The following is a 21,019-nucleotide window of genomic DNA, read 5'->3' as shown; positions in this document are numbered from 1 at the left end:
CGCTCCCATGGTCTAGATGTTACTGTTGATCAGTATTTGAATTTGCGCCATTTAGGTTTTTAAATCTTTTTGTAAAAGGTTAAAACAGAACACTAACTATTGACAACTGAATGCTGCCCAAAGATGTACACTACCTCCTTGCAAGAGCCAGTGAGGGCTTTTCAGTTGATTGGCAAGATCTGCTGCTTCTCCCTTCACACAGCCTGACATATATTCTAGACTCTGAACCCTTTGTGGACATTGCGAACTCCCACCAACAAAGAACAGAGAGAGAGAGAGAGAGAGAGAGAGAGAGAGAAAGAGAGAGAGAAAGAGAGAAAGAAAGAAAGAAAGAAAGAAAGAAAGAAAGAAAGAAAGAAAGAAAGAAAGAAAGAATCATGTGCCTGGCTTGTTTCATCTCTAGTTAAATTCAGCACCATTTAAAAGGAGCCCATCTATCTATTTTAATTCTACTCTGGGCAAGGGGGCAGGATGGATGACTTTGATATGGTCATGAGCACTAGCTGATCAGCACTCTGCACATCCAGATGAGGTTGGCACTTACCTGCACAGGCTGGCCATCCCTCCAAATCATTCCCTCTCCTTCACTTTCCCAAAGAAGGTGGACTTCCTTTCCTGTCCATTCCCTGGGGATGCTGAGATCTACTTTGAACCAGCAAGTCTGCCATCTTAGGGAAGTGACATGCACAATTTCAGGTGACTTTTAATAAATAAATAAATACAAACAATACTTCTAATTTCCACAGAATAACTATCTCACTAGGATGGCAAGAAATGTATTAGTGTTCGCCCAACGCTTCAATCAGAAAAGGGCCCTGAAAATCCCTGGCTCAAGCAAAGCAACCACCATTGATGTTACTTATGAGGGCCTAGGAAAAAGATGGGGCATTCAGCCTGATGTGATGTAACGGCACTCCGCTCAAGTTTGCTTTGTCCCATAGATTTCCGTAGCTGTGACTCAAGAATGTAGGGCTGGGGAAAATTCCCTGCTCAAAACTCTGGGGAGCCACTGTCAGTGTAGACAAGACTGAGCAACACAGACCAATGGTCTGACTAGTATAAGGCATCTTCCTGTGTTCCTATTATATTTTTATTTTATTAATTTATATATCATCCTTCACCCAAAGATCTTGGGGCAGTTTACAAGATAAAAATACAGGATAAAAGCGCAAAATAAATAGTTAAAACAAAACAATACCCCCTCGTCCCACAAACACATTAAAAAGGCCATAGAATATTAATCAGCCCAAGGCCTGGTTGAAGAGGAATGTTTTTGTCTGGTGCCTAAAGATTTATAATGAAGGTGCTGGATGAACCTCCCTGGGGAGAGTATTCTACAAATGGGGAGCCACTGAAGAAAAGGCCCTTCTCATGTTACCGCCTTCCAGACATCTCATGGAGGAGGCACATGAAGAAAGGATAGTTTATATGTTCCTTTAATTCATTAGCCTCTAAGGGAATACTTACGTGCTTCCAAAACAGTCTCCAACTTTCACAAGCCTAAATTCTTGTCTGACAGCTTCGTCATATGGAATCCGCTGTGAGGTTTCAAAGCAAGAGAGAGATGCCAACGAGCAGGAAGCACCAAACAACCTGCAGTCAAACACACACCTCAGTGTCATCAGCTCTTTGATATTTTTTATGAAATTGCAGTATACAGTGGTACCTCGGGTTAAGAACTTAATTCGTTCTGGAGGTCCGTTCTCAACCTGAAACTGTTCTTAACCTGAAGCACCACTTGGGGCCTCTCGCTGCGCCGCCGGAGCACGATTTCTGTTCTCATCCTGAAGCAAAGTTCTTAACCCGAGGTAATATTTCTGGGCTAGCGGAGTCTGTAACCTGAAGCGTCTGTAACCCAAGGTACCACTGTACAAGTATAATTATAAATAAATAAAATAAATCTGATGGGTCACTGTGGAGAAAAAGATGCTTGACAACTTTGCTTCAGGATGAGAACAGAAATCGCACGGCGGCGGCAGCGGCGGGGGGAGGCCCCATTAGCTAAAGTGGTACCTTTTAAGAATGGACCTCCACAACGAATTAAGTTTTTAACCCGAGGTACCACTGTATTCAGAAGCAGCATTGACTCCAACTGTGGAAGTAGAAATCAGATGGCGTGTTTCACAGCAAACAGTTAAAATGGCTGGAGATCAAACTGTCCAAACCCGGGAATGCTTTAGTTGAGACATTGCAGGGGATTGAACTAGATGACCATCAGGGTCACTTCCAACTCCACAATTCTATGATTAAGAAGATGGGGCTACAAGGGCCACTTTGAAACTTGGAAGTCTCATGTAGCCTCTAACAGCAAAAGACAGGACTCTCGAAAGGCTCTTAAACCGTACAGTACTTATATTGTGCTATCCTCTGGACCCAACATGGCCACAACCACCTTCTAAAAACAAATATGGTGACATCAAATCCCCCATGCAGGCCAAACTGTGTGTTCTTAAAAATGTAATAACCATGAGAAGAGTCTACTGGATCCAATCAATAAATAAATAATTTTTTATTTATACCCCGCCCTTCCCGATTTAAAATTCCGGGCTCAGGGCAGCTAACAGCAAATATAAAACATTGGTTAAAGTGAGACTTAAAAACAGCATAAAAACACAACATAAATGCAGCATCAATGTCAATAAAATTCTAAAATTCAGGGGTCATTTTTTGGGGGGAGAAACCCAGTCAGTAGACATCAAATGATCACCAGGGCTAAGTGGCCAAGTTGGTCCTACTAGGGCCGGCAAGGAGACCAGGGAAGAGCTTCAAGGTGGGGTCCCAGAAGGGTTTCTTCACAGAAAAGGAAAGGGAAATGGGAACAGAGGATCAGGCTAATTCAAATTGAAGGCCAGGTGGAATAGCTGAATGGAATGGCCTATCTAGTCCAGCATCCTATTCTCACAGGGGGGGGGGGGGCAATTAGATGCCCCAGTGGGAAAACCGGAAGCAGGACCTGAGCATGGGCATAGCCATTATTTTTGTTAGGAGGGGGCAGGCCTTTTGTTGGGCGGGGGGCAGAAACTCAGTTAGCTATGCATTTTTATTGATTTTTATTGATTTGGGGGAGCAGTTGATCCTTCCTGCCCCCCCTGGCTACACCCATGGACTTGAGCACAACAGCACTTTCCCCCGCCCCTGCCGTTTCCAGGAACTGATATTCACAAGTGTTATTTGCTCCAATTGTGGAGGCAGAGCACAGCCATCGCGGCTAGTAGCCATCCATAGCCCTCTCCTCCATGGAACTGCGACGGTAACCCACTTATAAAGCCATCCAAGTTGGTGGCCATCACTGCCTCCTGTGGGAGGGAGTTCCGTAGTGTAACGCTGCGCTGCGTAAGGCAGGTGGGGAGAATGGGGAAGGCTTTAGGTGTCGGACCAACACAAGCCCACCTGCCCCGGAGGTTGCAGTCCGTGAAGTAGATCTCGGAGATAAACTTTTCGACTCGTTCGAGTGTAGTTCGCCGGTGCTTCAGTACGGCAGGTTTTAGCTCTGCCCCGGACCCCGCCATAGCTCTCCAAACGCAAAAATTAATCCCTTCGGTACGGCACGTAAATATATCCGCTGCACAACACAACTGAGCACAATGGTTCCGCCTCTCCTGGACTCCCGAATGAGCGACTCTCGGGTTCCAGGAAACCGGAGTTGTCTTTTTTAAGGCGCAGGCGTATGAAGGAAACGAAGTCTCCGCCCTTCCCCTCAGCTTCACTTTCCACAGTAGCGAAGTTTATGCCCTTGGTGGCCAAAAGGAGAGCACTGCATTTTCCTCTGAGCCCCAACGTGTACAGTACATCTTTACCGGATGTGGAAAGCGCTTATCCGGTGAAAGATCCACGACTGATTTTTCTGCAAGACAGTGCAATAGAATCTGCACAGAATGTGTAAGAGAGTTGGGCAGCTCCCTGCCCCCACTGTTAGCACCAAAGGGCAAAGTCTAACATAGTTAGGCTTTGACCACCAATTCCCCCCCCCCCCCCCGAGAAAAAGACCATACAAAATTACACAGAGCCCTGTGTGCTTGCTGGTCTAAAAGGACAAGGCTCTTCCCTCTCCTTTTCAAAAATGAATTTATTTATAAAAAAATATGTGCCCCCACCACAACTTCTGGCCCACAGTGAGATGACCCAATAGTGGCTTACAACTTAACAATTACTTTAAAAATACATTGCTCCTGTGCAACAGTGGTACCTTGTTTGAATAGCACCTTCTTCCAAGGGGGCTCAGGGTGTTGTACTGTACATGGTTATTTATCCTTCTTGCCTCTTCTTCTCATAGCAACGATACAAGGTAGGCAATTCTGAGAGGTAGTGCCTTGCTCTACGTTACCCACTGAGGTTCGTGGTTTGAACTGAAATTTAATCAAGGCCTGACTGCTCCTAGCCCAACACACACCACACCAGTGCCTCTAACACAGAAGCAGAACACCTTCTCTGGGTGACCTGGGGCCATGCAGGAGAGGCAAAAATGGGTGGAACGATGAAAGCAGGTTTTATCTTTCTACAGCAAGGTATTTTCCATACAGACTCACACACCCCTCTCTGCCCAGGCACGCAAGAGGAGAGTGAAGGAGAGAGTGAAGCAGGACCAGTGAGGAGGATAGCCTGGGGAGGATCCAGTGGGCCAAAAAAAGGGGCCTGCTGAGCCCCCTTCAGCTCCCACCCAATCTCATGAATGAAAAAAGGCACATGGAAGGGGCAGGAACCCAACTAGCCTGGCAGCTAAATCTTACTAGTGCAAAGGGAGCAACATCCTCTGCCACACCCAAGGGCAGCAGGTGAGCTTCGGAGATCCATGTGGCTGCCACACCCAGCTCAGCCCTTCAGCACCTGGCTGCTGCTCCACCTGACACCTACTTGCTGCCCATTCAAACCAATGCCACGGGGCAGGGAGACATCAGCAAGTGCCTTAAAAGGTCTGAGCATGCATGATGTCTGCTTGTGGATCCCTCTTTCTCTCTGCTCCCTGTCAGCGTCCTATGCTCACAGCGCAACCTGTGAAGTCTTCAGCAAGGGGAGCTGGTGGGAATTATACCATTTGCTTTGATAGCCTTTATTAGGAAGAGATGAAAAAAGAGAGAGCATGAGAAAGGATACCGTTAGGAGACTGCGAACTCAAGCCTGTATGTCAAGGCACGTGCAGGGAAAATTCAGCCTTGAGCTAGCTTGAAAGAAAGCAGGCGCCCTGTTAATTCTCGGTGAATCGGACCCTGGCATAGCTGTCAACCTTCCCTTTTTTGCGGGAAATCCCCTTATTCCAGCTGCCTCCGGAGGGGCTCAGCGGCCAGGGCTGCTGGCGGGGGGCAACCTCGCCCGGCCCAGCAAGGACGTCCCCCAGCCCCCGGTAGGGAAGCCTCGCTCCTCCCTCCGCCCTGGCCCCGGCAGCGACGGCCACAGCTGCAGCACACGCGGCCCCTTTGCCCTCCCTCGACAAACACAGCGGGGCTCAAGTGTCGCGAGAGCTGTTGCCGGCCCGCTGGCCAGCGCCACTATTCCTTCCCCGCAATAGAGCCTCGCGAGATTTCCGGCCGCTTTCCTTTCTTGCCGGCGGCAGAGCTCTCGCAAGAAGCCCGCCGCCCCCCCCCCGCGACGAGAGGGAGGGGCCGAGGCGAGCCTGTTATCTCCTCGCCGTGCTTAACCTCTCGCGGCGTTTGAGGGAAGACTCCGCCCCCTCCTGGGCACTTGGCCCCTCGCGCCCCCCTCCCTCGCCGCCGCCGCCGCCGCCTTTCTCGGGAGGGAGTGACATGGAGCCGGCCGGGCCAGGTCAGTGTGAAGGGGAGGCGGGCGGGCGGAGGGAAGGACCCGGGGCCCCCGCGCCCCCTCGGCCCTCCTCAAGCGCATTCCTTCTCCTGCCCCCCCCTCAGGCCTCATTTCACCTCCCCCTCAGAGCCCCCCCGGGTCTTTTCTGCCCCTTTTCCTTTGTGCTTGCCTCTCCCCCCCCCGCCAGCCCCCCCCCCGTCTTCAGAGGGGCCGGGGTCGGTCGGCCATCTTCTCTCCCCAGCCCCGTGTAAAGGGGGCGGGGGCGGGGCTGCTGACCTCTGTCAGGGCTGGGCCACTTCAGGTTGCGGGGGGGGGAGTCAAAGAATGGGGTGGGGTTAAATATTTTTCCTGTGCCTCTGGGCGCTGGATGTGGGGGGAATAGGAGAGGCCTTGTTTTCGTGGGGTGGGGAGGTTCATCTCCGTCATGACTGTGCCGATTCAGGTTGTGGGGGGGGCGGGGTTGGTTGTGGCAGCGATTGCGGGGGGGGGGAGTTGTTCCCTCAGTGAACATTCCGCCCTACTTAAAAACAAATATCTTCTACTCACTGAAGGCTAGCGTTTTGGAGAGAAACACACGCCCTCTGGTCCTCTGGCTTTGTGTACACTATATAAACTACTTTTCCATTTGTGCATGTGTGCTGTAAAGGGGGTGGGGCTGCCATGTCACACTCCTGGTTTTCTATGTGTAGGGAGTTGTTTTTAAAGAAAGCTAGTGTGTCAAGAAACTTGTCTTTGCTGTGACACACTAGTTATCTGTGCGCAGGGAGTTAACTGAATGCTGCTTCATATATTTTTTTAATGTCAGTCTGCACACACACACACAGCCCTGAGACAGGTTTGAGATGCATCCTCTTTCAAGTGAGAAGTAGGCCATATTATTTGGTATAAACGTCATAGGATTTTTGTGTTACGCCTTTGAGAAAATGAAACAAAATTGTCCTCTGTGCCTCATGTAACAGTTTTCATGCTCTCTATGTTGTGTTTAATTTTTTTCTATTTTGCACTCCTTGCTGTTCAGCCAGAAGAGCCTGGTTATTTTTGTGGCTTGACAGGTGCAGATCAGTATGTAAAAGGAGCAACAGGGCAGACCAGCTCCTAAATTTCCCTGCTTCTTTTAATTTCCCCCGCATATTTGCATTCCTCTGTCCCCCTGTAAAAGCTGTCAGCTGATGGCAGGAGATGGGCATGCTCAAACAGCATAGAAAATGCAAGTAATGTTAAGATTGAGTTGGGGGATGATGCTCTTTACTGAAAAGTATTTCATGTTAAGAGCAAAAGCCTCCACCAGCAAAATGGCCTCGCCAGACAATGAGTCCAGCTTGCAAAATGGCCAGGAACTTTTCCCTTGGATTCAGTGCATGTCAGCATACTATGAGGAATGGTGATTTTTTTTTAAGGGCTTGGCTTACTAAAGCTTGAAAACTGTTAGGCCAGTTATGAATAGTAGCAATGCTAGTAGATATGGGCATAACCCTCCTGCATTTTTCAGAATGCCACCGTTTACTAGCATGAGGAATCTATGCAGCTCAAACCTTCAAAGAGAAATATATTTTGCTTATGTTTCTTCAAATAACTTTTTAAAAAGAAGGTATACTTTGTGCCTTAACCCTTACATTTCCCCCCCTCCCCAAATTGGTTGAGGCTACTCAAATATGATGAATAATATGAAGCATGTTAATGGGAACAATATTTTATAGAACTATGATCAGACTTGTATGGCTACTTTTGTAAAGAAAATTAAACATATATGCCCATTATGAAGCATGTCAACACCATTTAAAGCTATAATAAAAAATTTGTTATGTAATAAAAAATCACTTAGTCATAACTAAGTTCTGCAAACTCTTAATTTAGTCCCCAGTAGTATAAAGCCTCTTTGAAACTGATTCTGGTATTTATACAATCAGGGAATAGTAAAATGGCATTGTAGCAATGAAGTACATTGCTATTGGTGTTCAACCCACCCAAATCAAAGGGCTTAAATAGAGCACAATTCCTGTATGTTTCTTTAGAAGTAAATCTCACTGTGTTCAGTGGGTCTTACTTGTAGGTGCGTTGTATTTAGGATTGCAGCCTAAGCATGCTGACCTTTGAATTGTGACTGATTGATTGAATAATACTGTATTCCTGTTTCAGGGGAAAATCCCCTCAGTTAAATCACAGTGGAGCTTTTTTATTCATCCAGATGTTGCTGCTTCCAAATGTAGCTATAGAATAATTAGAATGGAGGGTTGAGAGAGGATTGGAAGACAGAATACATTTAATCTATTACACACTATCTAAAGATTAGTGGCAGTAAATTGTGCAAAGCCACTCTAAATTGTTCTGTTTGTTCCTTAGAATTGTAATCAGTACAACTTGAGTAAATTATTTGAATAACGTATCTACAATAGAAGATGTAAAAACATTTTTGATGTTTAAAGCTGCACTCCTAAGCTTGCATGTTGAGAATGCATTCAAACATAACACAAAACCACAGTTCAGTGCTATGGGAATGAGCACAAGTTATTTGCAGGGAACAGAATGGTTCCTCATTTCATCCAAACTGAGAAGAAGAGTGGTCAGTAATAGTGGTCACTAACAGTGGTTACTGCTAATGGCGGGACGGGGTGGAAACAGAGCACATTTTAAAAGTTAACTTGTTTCCCTAAACTATAGTTAATACTAAATACAGCTTTTCCGGTTTTGAATACAACTACAGTTGACAACTGAAGCAAAAGCTTTCAGTGTCTTCCTCCTGACCACAATGAAGGAGTGCATGGGTTCTGAGGCTTGTGCACATAATGTATTGTGTGTAAACCAGGCCCTTGAAATTAATGGAACTTACAAACAATTCTTGGGGAGGAAATGCAGTATAAATACTTAAGTAGGAAAAGCACTTCTCATGCATTATTCCAATCAGTTTGCAGATTTATGTGCCCGACAAATTGTACTGTATGCACGTTTTCTCACTTAGAACTCCACCCTTATACAGTGGTGCCTCGCAAGACAAAAAGAATCCGTTCTGTGATTCTCTTCATCTAGCGGTTTTTTCGTCTTGCGAAGCAAGCCCATTGACGGATTAGCGCTATTAGCGGCTTTTAGCGGCTTATCTGCTGATCGGATCAGCTGATAAGCGGCTTAGCGGCTTAGAAAAAGGGGGGGGGGAGGAAAAAACACCAGGAACTCGCAAGACATTGTCGTCTTGCGAAGCAAGCCCATAGGAAATTCGTTTTGCGAAGCACCTCCAAAACAGAAAACTCTTTGGTCTAGCGAGTTTTCCGTCTTGCGAGGCATTCGTCTTGCGGGGCACCACTGTAGTTTTCATCCTATTTTTGTTAACTGGTTAACAGTGTGTGAAATTAGCCAGGGCAATTTCGCACGTGGCTGTCGGCCACTTGCAACCAAGTGAAGATGCCTGGGCGCCAGGATGGCACCTGACATCTCCACCATCTAAAGGTTGTTGTAAATAAAAATATGCCCTTTTCCCTTATGGGGTATCCAAGAGCCCATATAGAGTCCTTACATAGGTTCCCTATTGGTAGGAGAAAATAACAGAGGCCAACCAGAGAATATTGAGAAGCAAAGCAGCTAGTAAGCTTGATCTTTATTGATCTGTTGCAACAGGGTACCCCCCTCACACGCAGGAGAGGAAGAGGACCTAGAACAATGGCCTGCAAGGCCTTATAAAGACTTTTGAAATTCCCCTTCTCTAGATCAGGACCACCCCCAGAAACATTATGCATACATCACAGAAGGGGTGTAACCTAAGACCACCCCTCAGATACATCCCACCTACATCACAGAAATTTAAATGTTGTTTTTCTCTTCTCCTTGTTTATCTCCTGTCTAGCAGGTTACTTGATTGGATTTTCTGGGGAGCCTGGCCATTCTTTTGTAATGCTAAAATACTTATTTCCTGGGCCAGGTCACAGGCTCACACCTTATTCAAACACAGATTAAAGGAAGAGACAATGGGGAGGCTTTTCCATTTTTAACCTTGCAGAGAAAGGATTTGGTCAGTTTAGGAATCAAAATGGTTCCAGGTTTGCCTTCCTGTACTGATCTATGTATGTGCAGTTATGAACATTACTATATATCTAAAACCATAAAATTCCTATCACAAGGTGCATGCCTGGGGATCATTCGATCTTGAATGTTTTCACACACCGATACCACACCCTGTAGAATTCTATCAGTTCTATTTTTTTCTGTACAATCAGAATGAATTTCAGGAACCAAAATGCTTTTTCTGTGCAGGAGTAGTGAAATTGTTGTCGCTTGTCTTCACTTACCCCACCCCACTGCCCTGCTCACAGTTGTGAAGAATATTATTACATTATGAATAAGAAAAAGAGGTGGGAATAGGCCAATATATGGACTGTCCCTGGATAAAGTGACTTCTTTAAGTTCTCAAAGTTATTTACCTAGCTCAGGGTTGTCACCTGAACTATATAGATGTTTAACTGAGAATCAGTCACAGCCATTCAATCATTTGAAAAATAAGACTTTAGAGCCATCTTACCCAAAAATGGCAACTAGACATTCCGTTTTGGTGACTGTAACGTTGACTTAAGGAGCCATTTAGCACCTAGCTTATATATGTGAGTTTCTAACACTGCTGGTTAATATGCATTCCTGTTCAGTCTAGATCTATTGTGCTTACCTAGGAGAAAATGTGAATAGAATTATAGCTGTAGTTTTTTATCATATATACCTGTCTTCTTTTGGCAAGAAGTCATTGTCAATAGTTACTTCCCTTCTTCTGCTGTTCCATATCTGTGCTATTATCAGTTATATATATTATAATAGCATATTATATTAATCATCAGTATGACTTGTCTTTCAGAGAGCCTTTTCCAGCACTTAATTGAACCACTGAATGACAGAACAGACAAGAAGTTCTACAATGTTGCTAAACTGGGAGGCACCAAATATGGTAACACTTAATTTTTAATTGTTTATTAATATGGCTTCATTAATAAACAATTGTGATACCTGCCATATCGTATTACATAAGATTTAAATGCTGATTTTCTATAGGTTGGTATGCACTTCTGGTTTTCTCCAGAACTGTTTGAAATATATGGCTTGATATAAGACACTATTACATTCTGATCGCACTTCTATGGAGATGATTACATCTACTGCATAAATAGCACAGTCCGAAACCTGCCTGCTCAGAAGCAAGCAGTATTGAATCCAGTGGAGTTTACTCCCTTGTGGGGTTAGGATTGGGCCTTGCTCCACGTATTTGTAATCTAGACTAACTATTTTCCGGAATTTATTTCCATGCTTTACACTTCTAACAAACTGAGACGAGGCCAAATTCTGTTATCCAGGATAACATGAAGCTCAATACTATGTAGAGTTCAGAATTCTGATGTCCACTGATTTCAAAGTGTTCAAACTCACCTAACTCATTATTGGATTTCAGCCTTAATGGACAAGAGCTATCACTGAATTAGTTGAGAATCACATAAATCAGAGCAATCTCTTTGAAGTTCCTCACAGCTCTGTTAGAATACAACTTAGTTATGGCGCGAAGATAGTTAACTTTCCTGCACGTGGGGTAGGGGAAAGCAACATTTTTGTATGCATTGTTTGGTTTCCATTGATGGGCTGCTGGCACGTACAAGGCCAATAGCCATGACTCCCAAGCCCCCCCCCCCCGCCCCATTCATTTTTGCAAAATTTTATTAAAATTAGCACTCACTGGGTAATATCTCAAATCCTTTCCTTTAACTGTCATTTGTGGATCGAGGGCCCGACCCCACTATGTGAAATAAATACACAAGGACACGTGATTAAGGTTAATGGGCAAGAAAAGGCCACAACTTTATTGATTACAGCAGTGAAAAGGTATTGGCTTAGGCATTGGATGACTATAGGTGGTGGGTTTATTCAACAGTAGGTGGAGCCTGTTGATGCTCATCCAACTATAGGCTCACCCCCTGATGTCACCGAGGGTCGTGCCATGGCCTCCCACCAAGCAGGCATCGGACGGAATACACGACCGCCGGATTCCTTTAACGGAATAACCCACGGTAGATAGCATAGGCGATGGCCACACCTAGCCCTTGACACAGCACAACACATGAATCCAATGCCTAACCTACCCACCAATACCACAAAAGTTGTGACGATTGCTACGAGGTAGGCGAAAAAACCAAAAGGCCTAATGCCAAATGGAAAAATTCCTACCAGGCCCCCCAGCCAACCAGGGCGACCAACCTAAGGTCCATAGCAAGGCCAAAAACCTATACCCTGAGCTAAATGGGAGTGGAGGGTGGGTGACTCGCTGAGGGACAACGGCGAATGAGGAGGAGGCGGAGCTAGCACCACAGCATTAAGCTGCTACACACGCCCCCCGGAGGCACCTGGTTGGCCACCTCCAGTGGGCGTGGGCGCCAGCCAGGTAGGAGGGGAGGGGGCTAATGCCCCCTACCAGGGGTGGAGCTCGGTCTCCCACCCACAACCACTCCCCTCTCTTCCAGGGAGGAGAGTCTTTTCTGAAACAAGAACAATTGAGCAGAATTTGGCTGTAATCCTAAACAAACCTAATAGGAATTAAGTCCATGAAACATATTGGGACTTACCTCTGAGTAAACATATTTGGGGTTCCACAGTTAGTTACCTTATTGCATATTGCTAAAATTCTAGATGGATGTCATAGCTTCCATGGTAACTGCAGTTGGGACACGTAACTCAAGCAGAGTTTAAGTGAAGTTTACAAAACAAATGTGTTTCACCTGAAGTGCTTCAGTAATATGTATTATTTGATCCACCTCGGTTCCAGTGGTGTTCAGCGAAATTTTTCCTAGGGGAACAGTTAAGGCCAGAGGCAGCAGCTTGCAAGGGTGATGTGGAGCAGGTTGTCATGCGTGTGAGCATCACGCCTCCCTCCGTAAGCCAGGCAGAAGCTTCCTGGGCTTCAGGAATGAGGCACCAGGCTTTAATATTGTACAGTACTGTAATACTCCAATTTACTGGGAACATTTAGGGGACTAGCCTAGTCCCCCTAGTCCACTGACTACACACCACTGCTTGGTTCATAGGTTTTATTTGTTACATAACATAGTAAGAAACAAAACCTATGAGCCAAGGTGGATCAGATAGACATATTACTGAAGCAGTTCTTATACTGTAAACCACCCTGTGATCCTCGGGTGAAGGGCAGTACAGTGGTACCTCGGGTTGCAGACACTTCAGGTTACGTGTTTTCGGGTTGAGCCCCGTGCCGGAAGTACCGGAACGGGTTACTTCTGGGTTTCGGCGCTCACACAGAAGCACTAAATGGTGCTTTGCGGGTTGCGAATGTGCCTCCCGCACGGATCACATTCACAACCCGAGATTCCACTGTATAGAAATTTAATAAAGAAATAAATACGAAATATTTACAAAAAAATACTTTTAACCACTCTTCTTACTAGGCCTCTAGTATCTCTTATTTACTTTAAACAAATATTAAACAGTGCAGTGCTTTCTTTGATGTACCTTTGCAGAGCTCTAAAATTGCCTTAGTTTTATAGAGCCATCCTATGTATGTTTACTCAGAAGTAAGTCTTGCTGAGTTCATTGGCATTTACTGCAGAATACATATTCCCAGAGTTTTATCACTTTGTTCAGCCTGGCTGTCGCTAGCCTGCAACTGTTATCTTGTGTAAAACATGGACGCAAACAGTTTCTGCTGTTTATAGCCTTTGAAAAGCAGATTTATGAACACATCAAGCTGCCTTACCATGGGCTCTTCTAGGTCAATATTGGCTACCAGAAGACAACCAGGATCAAGAGAGCATAGTCCATCACCAGGAATTCAGACTAGGCAGACTCTTGATAAAATTAGGGTTAGGAATAAGCAAGGTGCCCAGGGGAGGGTTTGTCTCCAATGTCCCCCCCCCCCCTTCACAGGAACAGCTGTGGGGAAAAGAGACAGGGAAGTTAGGCAAGACACGGAACAGTGCAAGAGCCAAACTGAAGCTAGGTGACAGAGACCCAGCAGCCCAGCACTGGGTTTCTAAGCAACTGGCCAAACGCCTGCTGTCACCTTTCAGGAGGTTCCCTGTTATGTGTCAAAACAGGCAATTAGGTTGCAGTCTGGCTAGTCTACCAGACACCGAGGTGCTGTCCTCGAATGTTGATTGTTGCTGGTTGCTGCTGCTCAAGGCACATGAGAACCCTGATTATTGAGCAAGGAAACTTGTAAGAGCAATAAAAAGAGGCCATGTTCAGGATTCTGACCAATTTTTTTACATGAGCTCAATATATGAGCTCAACAGCACTCTCCTTACTTGTGTTCCCCAGCACCTGATGTACTGAGGCTGGCTGTTTCCTGCTTGGTGCCCATCACTACATTACGTGGCAGTGAATTCCATTTTACTGTGTACTGTGTGAAGTTCTTCACATCTTTTTCTGTCCTGAATGTCCCACCATCATAGGAACCGACTCCTATGGGCCGAGGCCCCTTTGCCCCCCCCCCAAAATATTTGAGGGAGCTGCCTCCCAAAGTTAATGGGCATTGCTATTCAAATGGGGGTGGGTGCCGTGTCTTGTGATAGATTATGTGGGGTGGAGCTTACCTGGAAACCCCCCCCCCCCATATTTTATTCAAGTTGGCACCCCTGCCCACCATTCAGCTTCATTGGATGACCTCTGGTTTTAGTATTATAAGGGAGGAGGACTTCTCTATCTGTTTTCTCTTTGGTAATTAATGCAAAAAATGTATTAATTGCTCAAATTACTTGTTTTTCATGTTTATCCTGCCTTCCGTTATGGAACTCACTACATGTGCATAGGGTTTCCAACCAGTTGCCCGCCAGGCATGGACCAGGCCTGTTTTGCTTCAGTCAGGTTGTTGCATCACATGCCAATAATAATAATAATAATAATAATAATAATAATAATAATAATAATTATTATTATTATTATTATTTATATCCCGCCCGTCCAGCCACTCTGGGTGGCTCCCAACAGAATATTAAAAACACAATAAAACATCAATGCCAAATCTTGCATTTGACTCCTTTTGTTCTGATGCATTCTGAGGTTTTGCTATATAAATATTGAAAGTTGAGTGTTGCTTGTGGGCAAACTGTATGTAGATACTGATCAGGTTGAAAATAATTATTAAAGTCTTTGGGATTCAGTTTTAAAAGTCTTGCATAGAGTCCATGTTCTTAATTAAATGGAGGAAATTGCAAAAAGGACAAAATTTTGGCAGTTTGAATCTAAAACACATTTGCCGATTCATGGTTAGCCTTCGGATGAATCACCTAATGAGAGTGAAATCATGCTGTCTGCCTTGTAAAGCCCAACTAATTTGAATGAAGCTAGTGAGCCCTGCAGCAGCACTTTGTGCTCTCTGGAGCTGAAAAAATAGTATGCAGACCTGTTAAACTTGCTAGTTAGTGCTGTGTCAGTCTACTTTATTGCAACTTTACATTGTGAATTATTTTTAAATGGGGTAACCGCTATCTCCTGAGGTGGTTGCTGTAAAATCCTCACAAATGCCCTTTGTGAACACATGCATGTTAGAACATGCCCCAGAATCATAAAGACCCAGGAAGCTGCCTTATACAGCATCAAACTATTGGGCCGTCCAGCTCAGCATTGTCTTCACTGACTGGCAGTAGATCTGTAGGAATGCCAGGGATTGAACCTCTTGAGTACAAAGCGTGTGCTTTACCCCCTGATTTCTGCTGTGTGAAAGAGTTCATGAGCAAGTGCACCAGGATCCCAGCAGGCAAGTCAGTGCATGAAGTATTCCCTGAAGGTGGAAAATAGACATAGCTGTGCTGCACGGCATCTAAAATATTGGTCACTCCGAGGGAAATATCTTAACATTTCCCCCATTGCTTTTAATCTGCCTAGATTTTCAATCCGAGCCCTTCTTAGTCTCATTATCATTTTTTCTCTCTCCTCACCCTACCCTGACACTAATACTTTTATGAAATCTTTTTATTGCCACATGTTGGACTTAACATCATGGATTTGAAGCAGTAAAATTTTACCGGCCACGTGAGACCAAGTCCCTTGGTTTAGCCATATCTGTCAGAGGAACAATTCTCTGTACTAATCTTTGCCTTCTCAAGATGTCAGTTAATGTTCTTGCCACAACAAAAAGCCCAGAAGCACAATATCAAGGAGATCTGTCTTACAACTAAGCAGCATCATTTGCTGGCTTATCTTTGTCAATAAAGAAAACTATTCAGTGTTACCTAGCATTTATTGGCCTTTTGTTGTGACACTCAAGGGTACTGAGACCCTGTTGCGCTAGTTCAGCCTTCCCCAACTGGAGCCCTTTTATTTCAAAGACTAGCAAATGAAATTGACAGACTAACCACCACTTCCAGAATTCCATCTAGCTCTGGACAGCCTGAAATATACGAGTTTAGTTTAATTTACTTTCACCAATTGGCGACCATATACCAGTTTATGCATGTTGTTAATCAATAATAAAAGTGCGATGTTGGGTTCTAGCTCACTTACATGGGGGATTGGTGCAAATAAGTATCCTATTTTGATTTGTTTAATTTTCCTACTAAGAATAGTTTGCACTCAGCTGTAGTGCTATTTTGATAAAGCTATCAACATCATTTTAAAGGCTCTGTTTAGAGATGTGAAGGCCCAGAAGGGAGGGGAAAAACACATTTGGGGAGTAGCCTATACACAAGTGAATCCGTCCCAAACTTGACCAATTCAGTTACTTTATTTTTGTGCAGATATCCTGCCTTACTCCATACGGGTACTGTTGGAAGCTGCTGTCCGCAACTGTGATGGCTTCCTAGTGAAAAAAGAAGATGCTATGAACATTTTGGACTGGAAAGAAAAACAGAACAATGTTGAAGTGCCCTTCTGTCCTGCCAGAGTCCTTCTCCAAGACTTTACGTAAGACACATTTTCCTCATTATATATTTTAGCTGGGTCTAATGCGTTCTTCAAGCACTGCAGGCTTTATCTAAATGTTCAGGGTGGAACTTACACAGTATTTAGAGAGTCAGAAGTTCAGATATCATGTAGGTTTATACTGGCAACAGATCTACATAATGAATGTCTCTTTAGGAAAAGTGATTGAAATAATGGGGTATCATTTCACTGACGACTCTGCTTTGTGTATGTCTCAAGATACTTACCTATGCGGCAGGGACTTTTGGACATCTCTGCTTCAGTTCCCATCTCACACTAATGACTTTACTGTTTCCTCACAATTGGGACATTCTTCCGCATACATAAATATGGGCTGCTGCCTTATATCAAGTCAGGCCATTAGTCTGTCAAGCTCAGTAGGCATGGGGAATAGGATCCAGCCAGTGGTTCCACTTCACAGTTCCCTGTCAAGAACTCTGGAGTATAATTGATCCCAGTAGGGTTTGCATTTGGCTCCAAATTTTAAAAGGTGCCTTGCTTCCTTAAGGTATGATCAGAAGTACACTTTGAGCTTTTTGCAGCTACATCTTTACCTGCCCTACACCTGGCACAGGGCATGGCATGGGGGAAAAACCCTCATGGGTCAAATTGGGACTCTGGCTAGGTCTCATTAGGCCGTGGGACGGAGGTTTCCCATGCTTGGTCTACAGGAACTGACAGCTGCTTTCCAGACAAGGGTCTTTCCCAGCCTTACCCAGAGGTTCCAAGGCTTGAGTTGGGACTTCCTGCATATAAAGGATGTGCTACTGTCCCTTGCCTAAGCATTTTATTTGTTGTGTGTTGACAGTATTATTCCTGTTAGTTGGATTTGTGTCCTGATCACTTTGCATCTAAATCAAGGTGGCTTGCGACCAATTTTTTTAAAAATGTAAACCTTCAAAGTGCAGCAGCAAACAGTAGCAGTTAATTCTTACTCCTTTAATCTGGTCTCTGTCTCAGACATGAATTCTGTGTAATTCAAAACACGGTTGGCATATAATTAATTGTGCTTTTAATCAGTTGCATGTCTAGTTAGCAAATTGGTTATAGCAGCATGGACATAGTAGGAAGAATTTGAATATGTTGCTGTAAGTACTTGAAAACCATGGGAAGAAATTTAGGTCTTCAAAAACATGTCCATAGGTGGGCCTGTGTCAAGCATGAGCATGTTAATGGTAAAGGCTGGATCAATACTAGCAGGGATTACGGTGTGCTTCAGAATCCCATGTAAAAAAATAAACTCCATCAAGAGGTAGACCCAAAGTTCTCAGCTCTGTCAGAGCAACAAGATGGTATGCACTCGATCTGTTTATACTACTGCACTAAATGCAGGGAGTAGGTGTGCCCATTGCCTTCTAGTGTACCCAGACCTAATCAGACTGGACTTGAGGAGGAGGTTTAGATAACTTAGGTTCATGTAGCAAGTGGCTCAGTATTAAGGATGGTGTTTGATGCAAGCAATTTGCCGGGGATTTGCCTCTTGTTGATAGTTTTGTCTTGAAATTGCTGGCAACATTGTCGTCTGGCTGGCCAGTGCTGAGAATTAAGGTGATACAGAGGTCTCATTAGACTCTGATGTGCACCTTAACATACAACCAAACAACCATCCAAAGTGATTTAGAGGAGTAGAAACAAACCAGGCTCACATACTTCTATTTTCCTTCTTGTGCACTTTCTGCTTAGTGCAAAGCAGAGTTATGACATCTGTTTGTCTATGCGCTCCAGAACTGGAGGTTTGATTGGGTTTCCAGTTTTGATTTGAAAGCAGACACAAGCAATAATTGCTGATACAGATGTTATGACTAACGGGAAACTGAGAGTTGAAATAGCACATGAAGAGGGTAAGATGCAGTGTGCAAGTCTGTGGTTTGTTTCTGTTTCTCCAAACTATGTCTCATTCAGTGCAGGGATATTCTGTAGCATAAAATAAAAGTTTTCCTGAGTGTTTCTGAGCTATCATGTGGGACCTACTAAGGCTGTGTTAACCAGTATGGGGCCCATGCCATTGGCTTTAAAGGATCTTTATTCTGTATGGCAGCTAAATATTTTTTACATTGGTCATTTTCATTTTCATTAGTGGAATTCCTGCAATAGTGGATTTTGCCGCTATGAGGGAAGCTGTGAAAAATCTTGGAGGGGATCCTACAAAAGTTCATCCTGCCTGCCCAACAGATCTCACTGTGGACCATTCTTTGCAGATTGACTTCAGTAAATGGTATTTATTGTACAATTGTTTTGTTTTTATCCTACTTTTTGAGTAGCAGTTATAGTAGAATGTGGGTCGCTTCATGTATGTGAAATTCCTACTCTCTGCTCCCAGTCAAGCCCCTCTAACCACTACACCACACTGACTCTCTTGCATTGAGGGCTGCATACTGGAAGTAAGCAGAGCCAGAGCCAAAAGTGGATGGGCAACCCCTTTTCCACTCCTTTTCTGCTACCCTTCCCCCCTCCACCCCCCTCCTTCTCATCCTCGTGAAATTAGATGAAGGGCCATAGTTGCCCACCCCTGCTCCAGGTGCCAGTTCTGCGAGACACAGAGGCATGGTGGATGTCTCCTAGCTGAAATTGCCTGCCTGCTGAAGTTTACCAAACCATTAGCATCTCTCATCTCTTGAGAGATAAAACATGGCCTCACTATTCTAGTGTTGCTTTGTTTGGGGTTTTTAATGTATATATTTTACATTTAGTTTATATTTAGTAATTCAAAGGATTTTGATAAACTAAAGCCGGTTTATTTTCTCTGTTTCTTTTAAAAGTGCAATACAGAACACTCCCAATCCTGGAGGTGGTGATCCACAGAGGCCACCACCAAAACTTTCTCCACTTAAAGCTCCTCGGAAGCTACCGTGCAGGGGCCAGTCCAGCTGCAGAGGGCCATGTGATGGAGAGTCTGGTCGTAACTCGGGGCCACTTTCTGTGCAGATTGAGAACACGCCTCCGCTGTGTCCTTTTCATCTTCAACCAGTGCCTGAGTAACTTTTTTTCCTCCAATTCTCCTTTTTTCAGTTTGCTTTCTTCCTGCAGATGAGCACCCATGCCATTGCTAGGGCTTGCTTCCAATTCCTCTGTAACAGTACATCCCTCAAGTTTAACATGGAGCATATTAAGTATCAGGCACTGATTTATCTAACACTAAGCACTGCCATACTTTAAGTTGTAACTTATTGGCAATCAAAAACAGGCAGGTTGCCTGTCTATAACAGTTCAGGTCTTGCTTTTTTTGCCACAGTGAATGCTTGACAAAGGCAATAATGTTTTTATTCTAAAGGCCACTTCCTTTTTTTATTTCTTTTTAAAAACATCTCAGATCAGTCCATAGGGTGCATGGATGGTGGAATCCTACAACCACATTGTCTACTAGCCTATTGAATGTTATTTATTTATATTTATAATTATTACACTTCTATGCTGCCCATCATCCAACGACCCCAGGGTGGTTCACAGCAGCACAACAGTGTACCATCAAGCTACAAAGTTATCCTCATATTTAGACATTCTTGGGTTTGTTCCAGGGGCGCCCAAACTTTTTTCAAAGGGGGCCAGATTAAATCGACCAGCGGGTCAGCCAGATTAGGCCCCCAAAACAGACTTTGGACATGCCTGGTTTAATCTGTTTTTCTGCTAAGGCATTTTGCCAGATGTAAGAATTGTAAGGGCTGCTTCCAAAGTGCAGATACTTATTTTTAATTTTGATGAATTACACTTTAGCCCACCTTTTCCCCCAAGGAGCTTAGGATGGTGTATGTAGTTCTCTTCCCTGCCATTTTACCCTCACAATAACCCTGTGAGGTAGGTTAGGCTGAGAGACTATGACTGGCCTAAGGTCGCTCTGTGACTTTCACTGCTGAGTGAGGATTTCACTCTTAACTGCTGCACCACACTGGCTCTAGCTGAGTTTCTATATGTGTATATTCTCAGTGGAAAACTTTCATGAAGGCCTGGTTCACAGAGAATGGTAAGACAGAGTATTGTTTACTATGAACAAGAAAGTGTGCTGGTACATGCTTCTCAAATCATGCTGTTCTTCCATTCCCTGGCTGGGAGGAAATGAACCAGAGGACTGACTTATCATTCACATGTGATCCAGCAATCATTGTTTATTTTTTTTCAAACCACGAGAGGAAGCCAGATTTGTTCTATCCATTTAACATTCTTCTGAAAGACGTGATGATTGGCCACATGCAGTAAAATTCAGTCTCTGCCAGGGATTAAGCAAAGCATAATATAGGAGGACAATTGTTGGACAGGCATAGTAGAAATACCTCCAGATATATTTCTTAATGCCTGACTTGTCACCTTACTGGTTTTCTAATTTGCAGTAACAAGATATGAAGATAAGCGGTTTTCTTATCACGTATAACATGACTCTTACTTGCTT

At 44.3% G+C, this 21,019-nt stretch overlaps 2 protein-coding genes across 2 annotated transcripts in view; one reads left to right on the top strand and one right to left on the bottom strand.

The window, feature by feature from the left end:
- The window catches only part of MAN2C1 (mannosidase alpha class 2C member 1), a 35,027-nt gene extending 31,257 nt beyond the window's left edge, over nt 1-3,770 (bottom strand). Inside the window, exons 1-3 of the mRNA XM_082237345.1 lie at nt 3,391-3,770; nt 1,468-1,593; nt 545-668 (exon numbers count right to left, since the gene is read on the bottom strand). Coding sequence (XP_082093471.1) covers nt 545-668; nt 1,468-1,593; nt 3,391-3,509 — 369 coding nt within the window. The 5' untranslated portion in view covers nt 3,510-3,770. The remainder of the gene's footprint in view (nt 1-544; nt 669-1,467; nt 1,594-3,390) is intronic.
- Nucleotides 3,771-5,602: 1,832 nt separating this feature from the next.
- IREB2 (iron responsive element binding protein 2) overlaps nt 5,603-21,019 on the top strand; it is a 36,119-nt gene continuing 20,702 nt past the window's right edge. Inside the window, exons 1-5 of the mRNA XM_082237346.1 lie at nt 5,603-5,757; nt 10,583-10,672; nt 16,455-16,620; nt 18,716-18,853; nt 19,398-19,613. Coding sequence (XP_082093472.1) covers nt 5,739-5,757; nt 10,583-10,672; nt 16,455-16,620; nt 18,716-18,853; nt 19,398-19,613 — 629 coding nt within the window. The 5' untranslated portion in view covers nt 5,603-5,738. The remainder of the gene's footprint in view (nt 5,758-10,582; nt 10,673-16,454; nt 16,621-18,715; nt 18,854-19,397; nt 19,614-21,019) is intronic.

This window comes from Podarcis vaucheri (assembly GCF_965113315.1).
Source record: "Podarcis vaucheri genome assembly, chromosome: 9".
NCBI classification, from domain to species: Eukaryota; Metazoa; Chordata; class Lepidosauria; order Squamata; family Lacertidae; genus Podarcis; species Podarcis vaucheri.
This window is presented reverse-complemented; position numbering and strand designations above follow the sequence as displayed.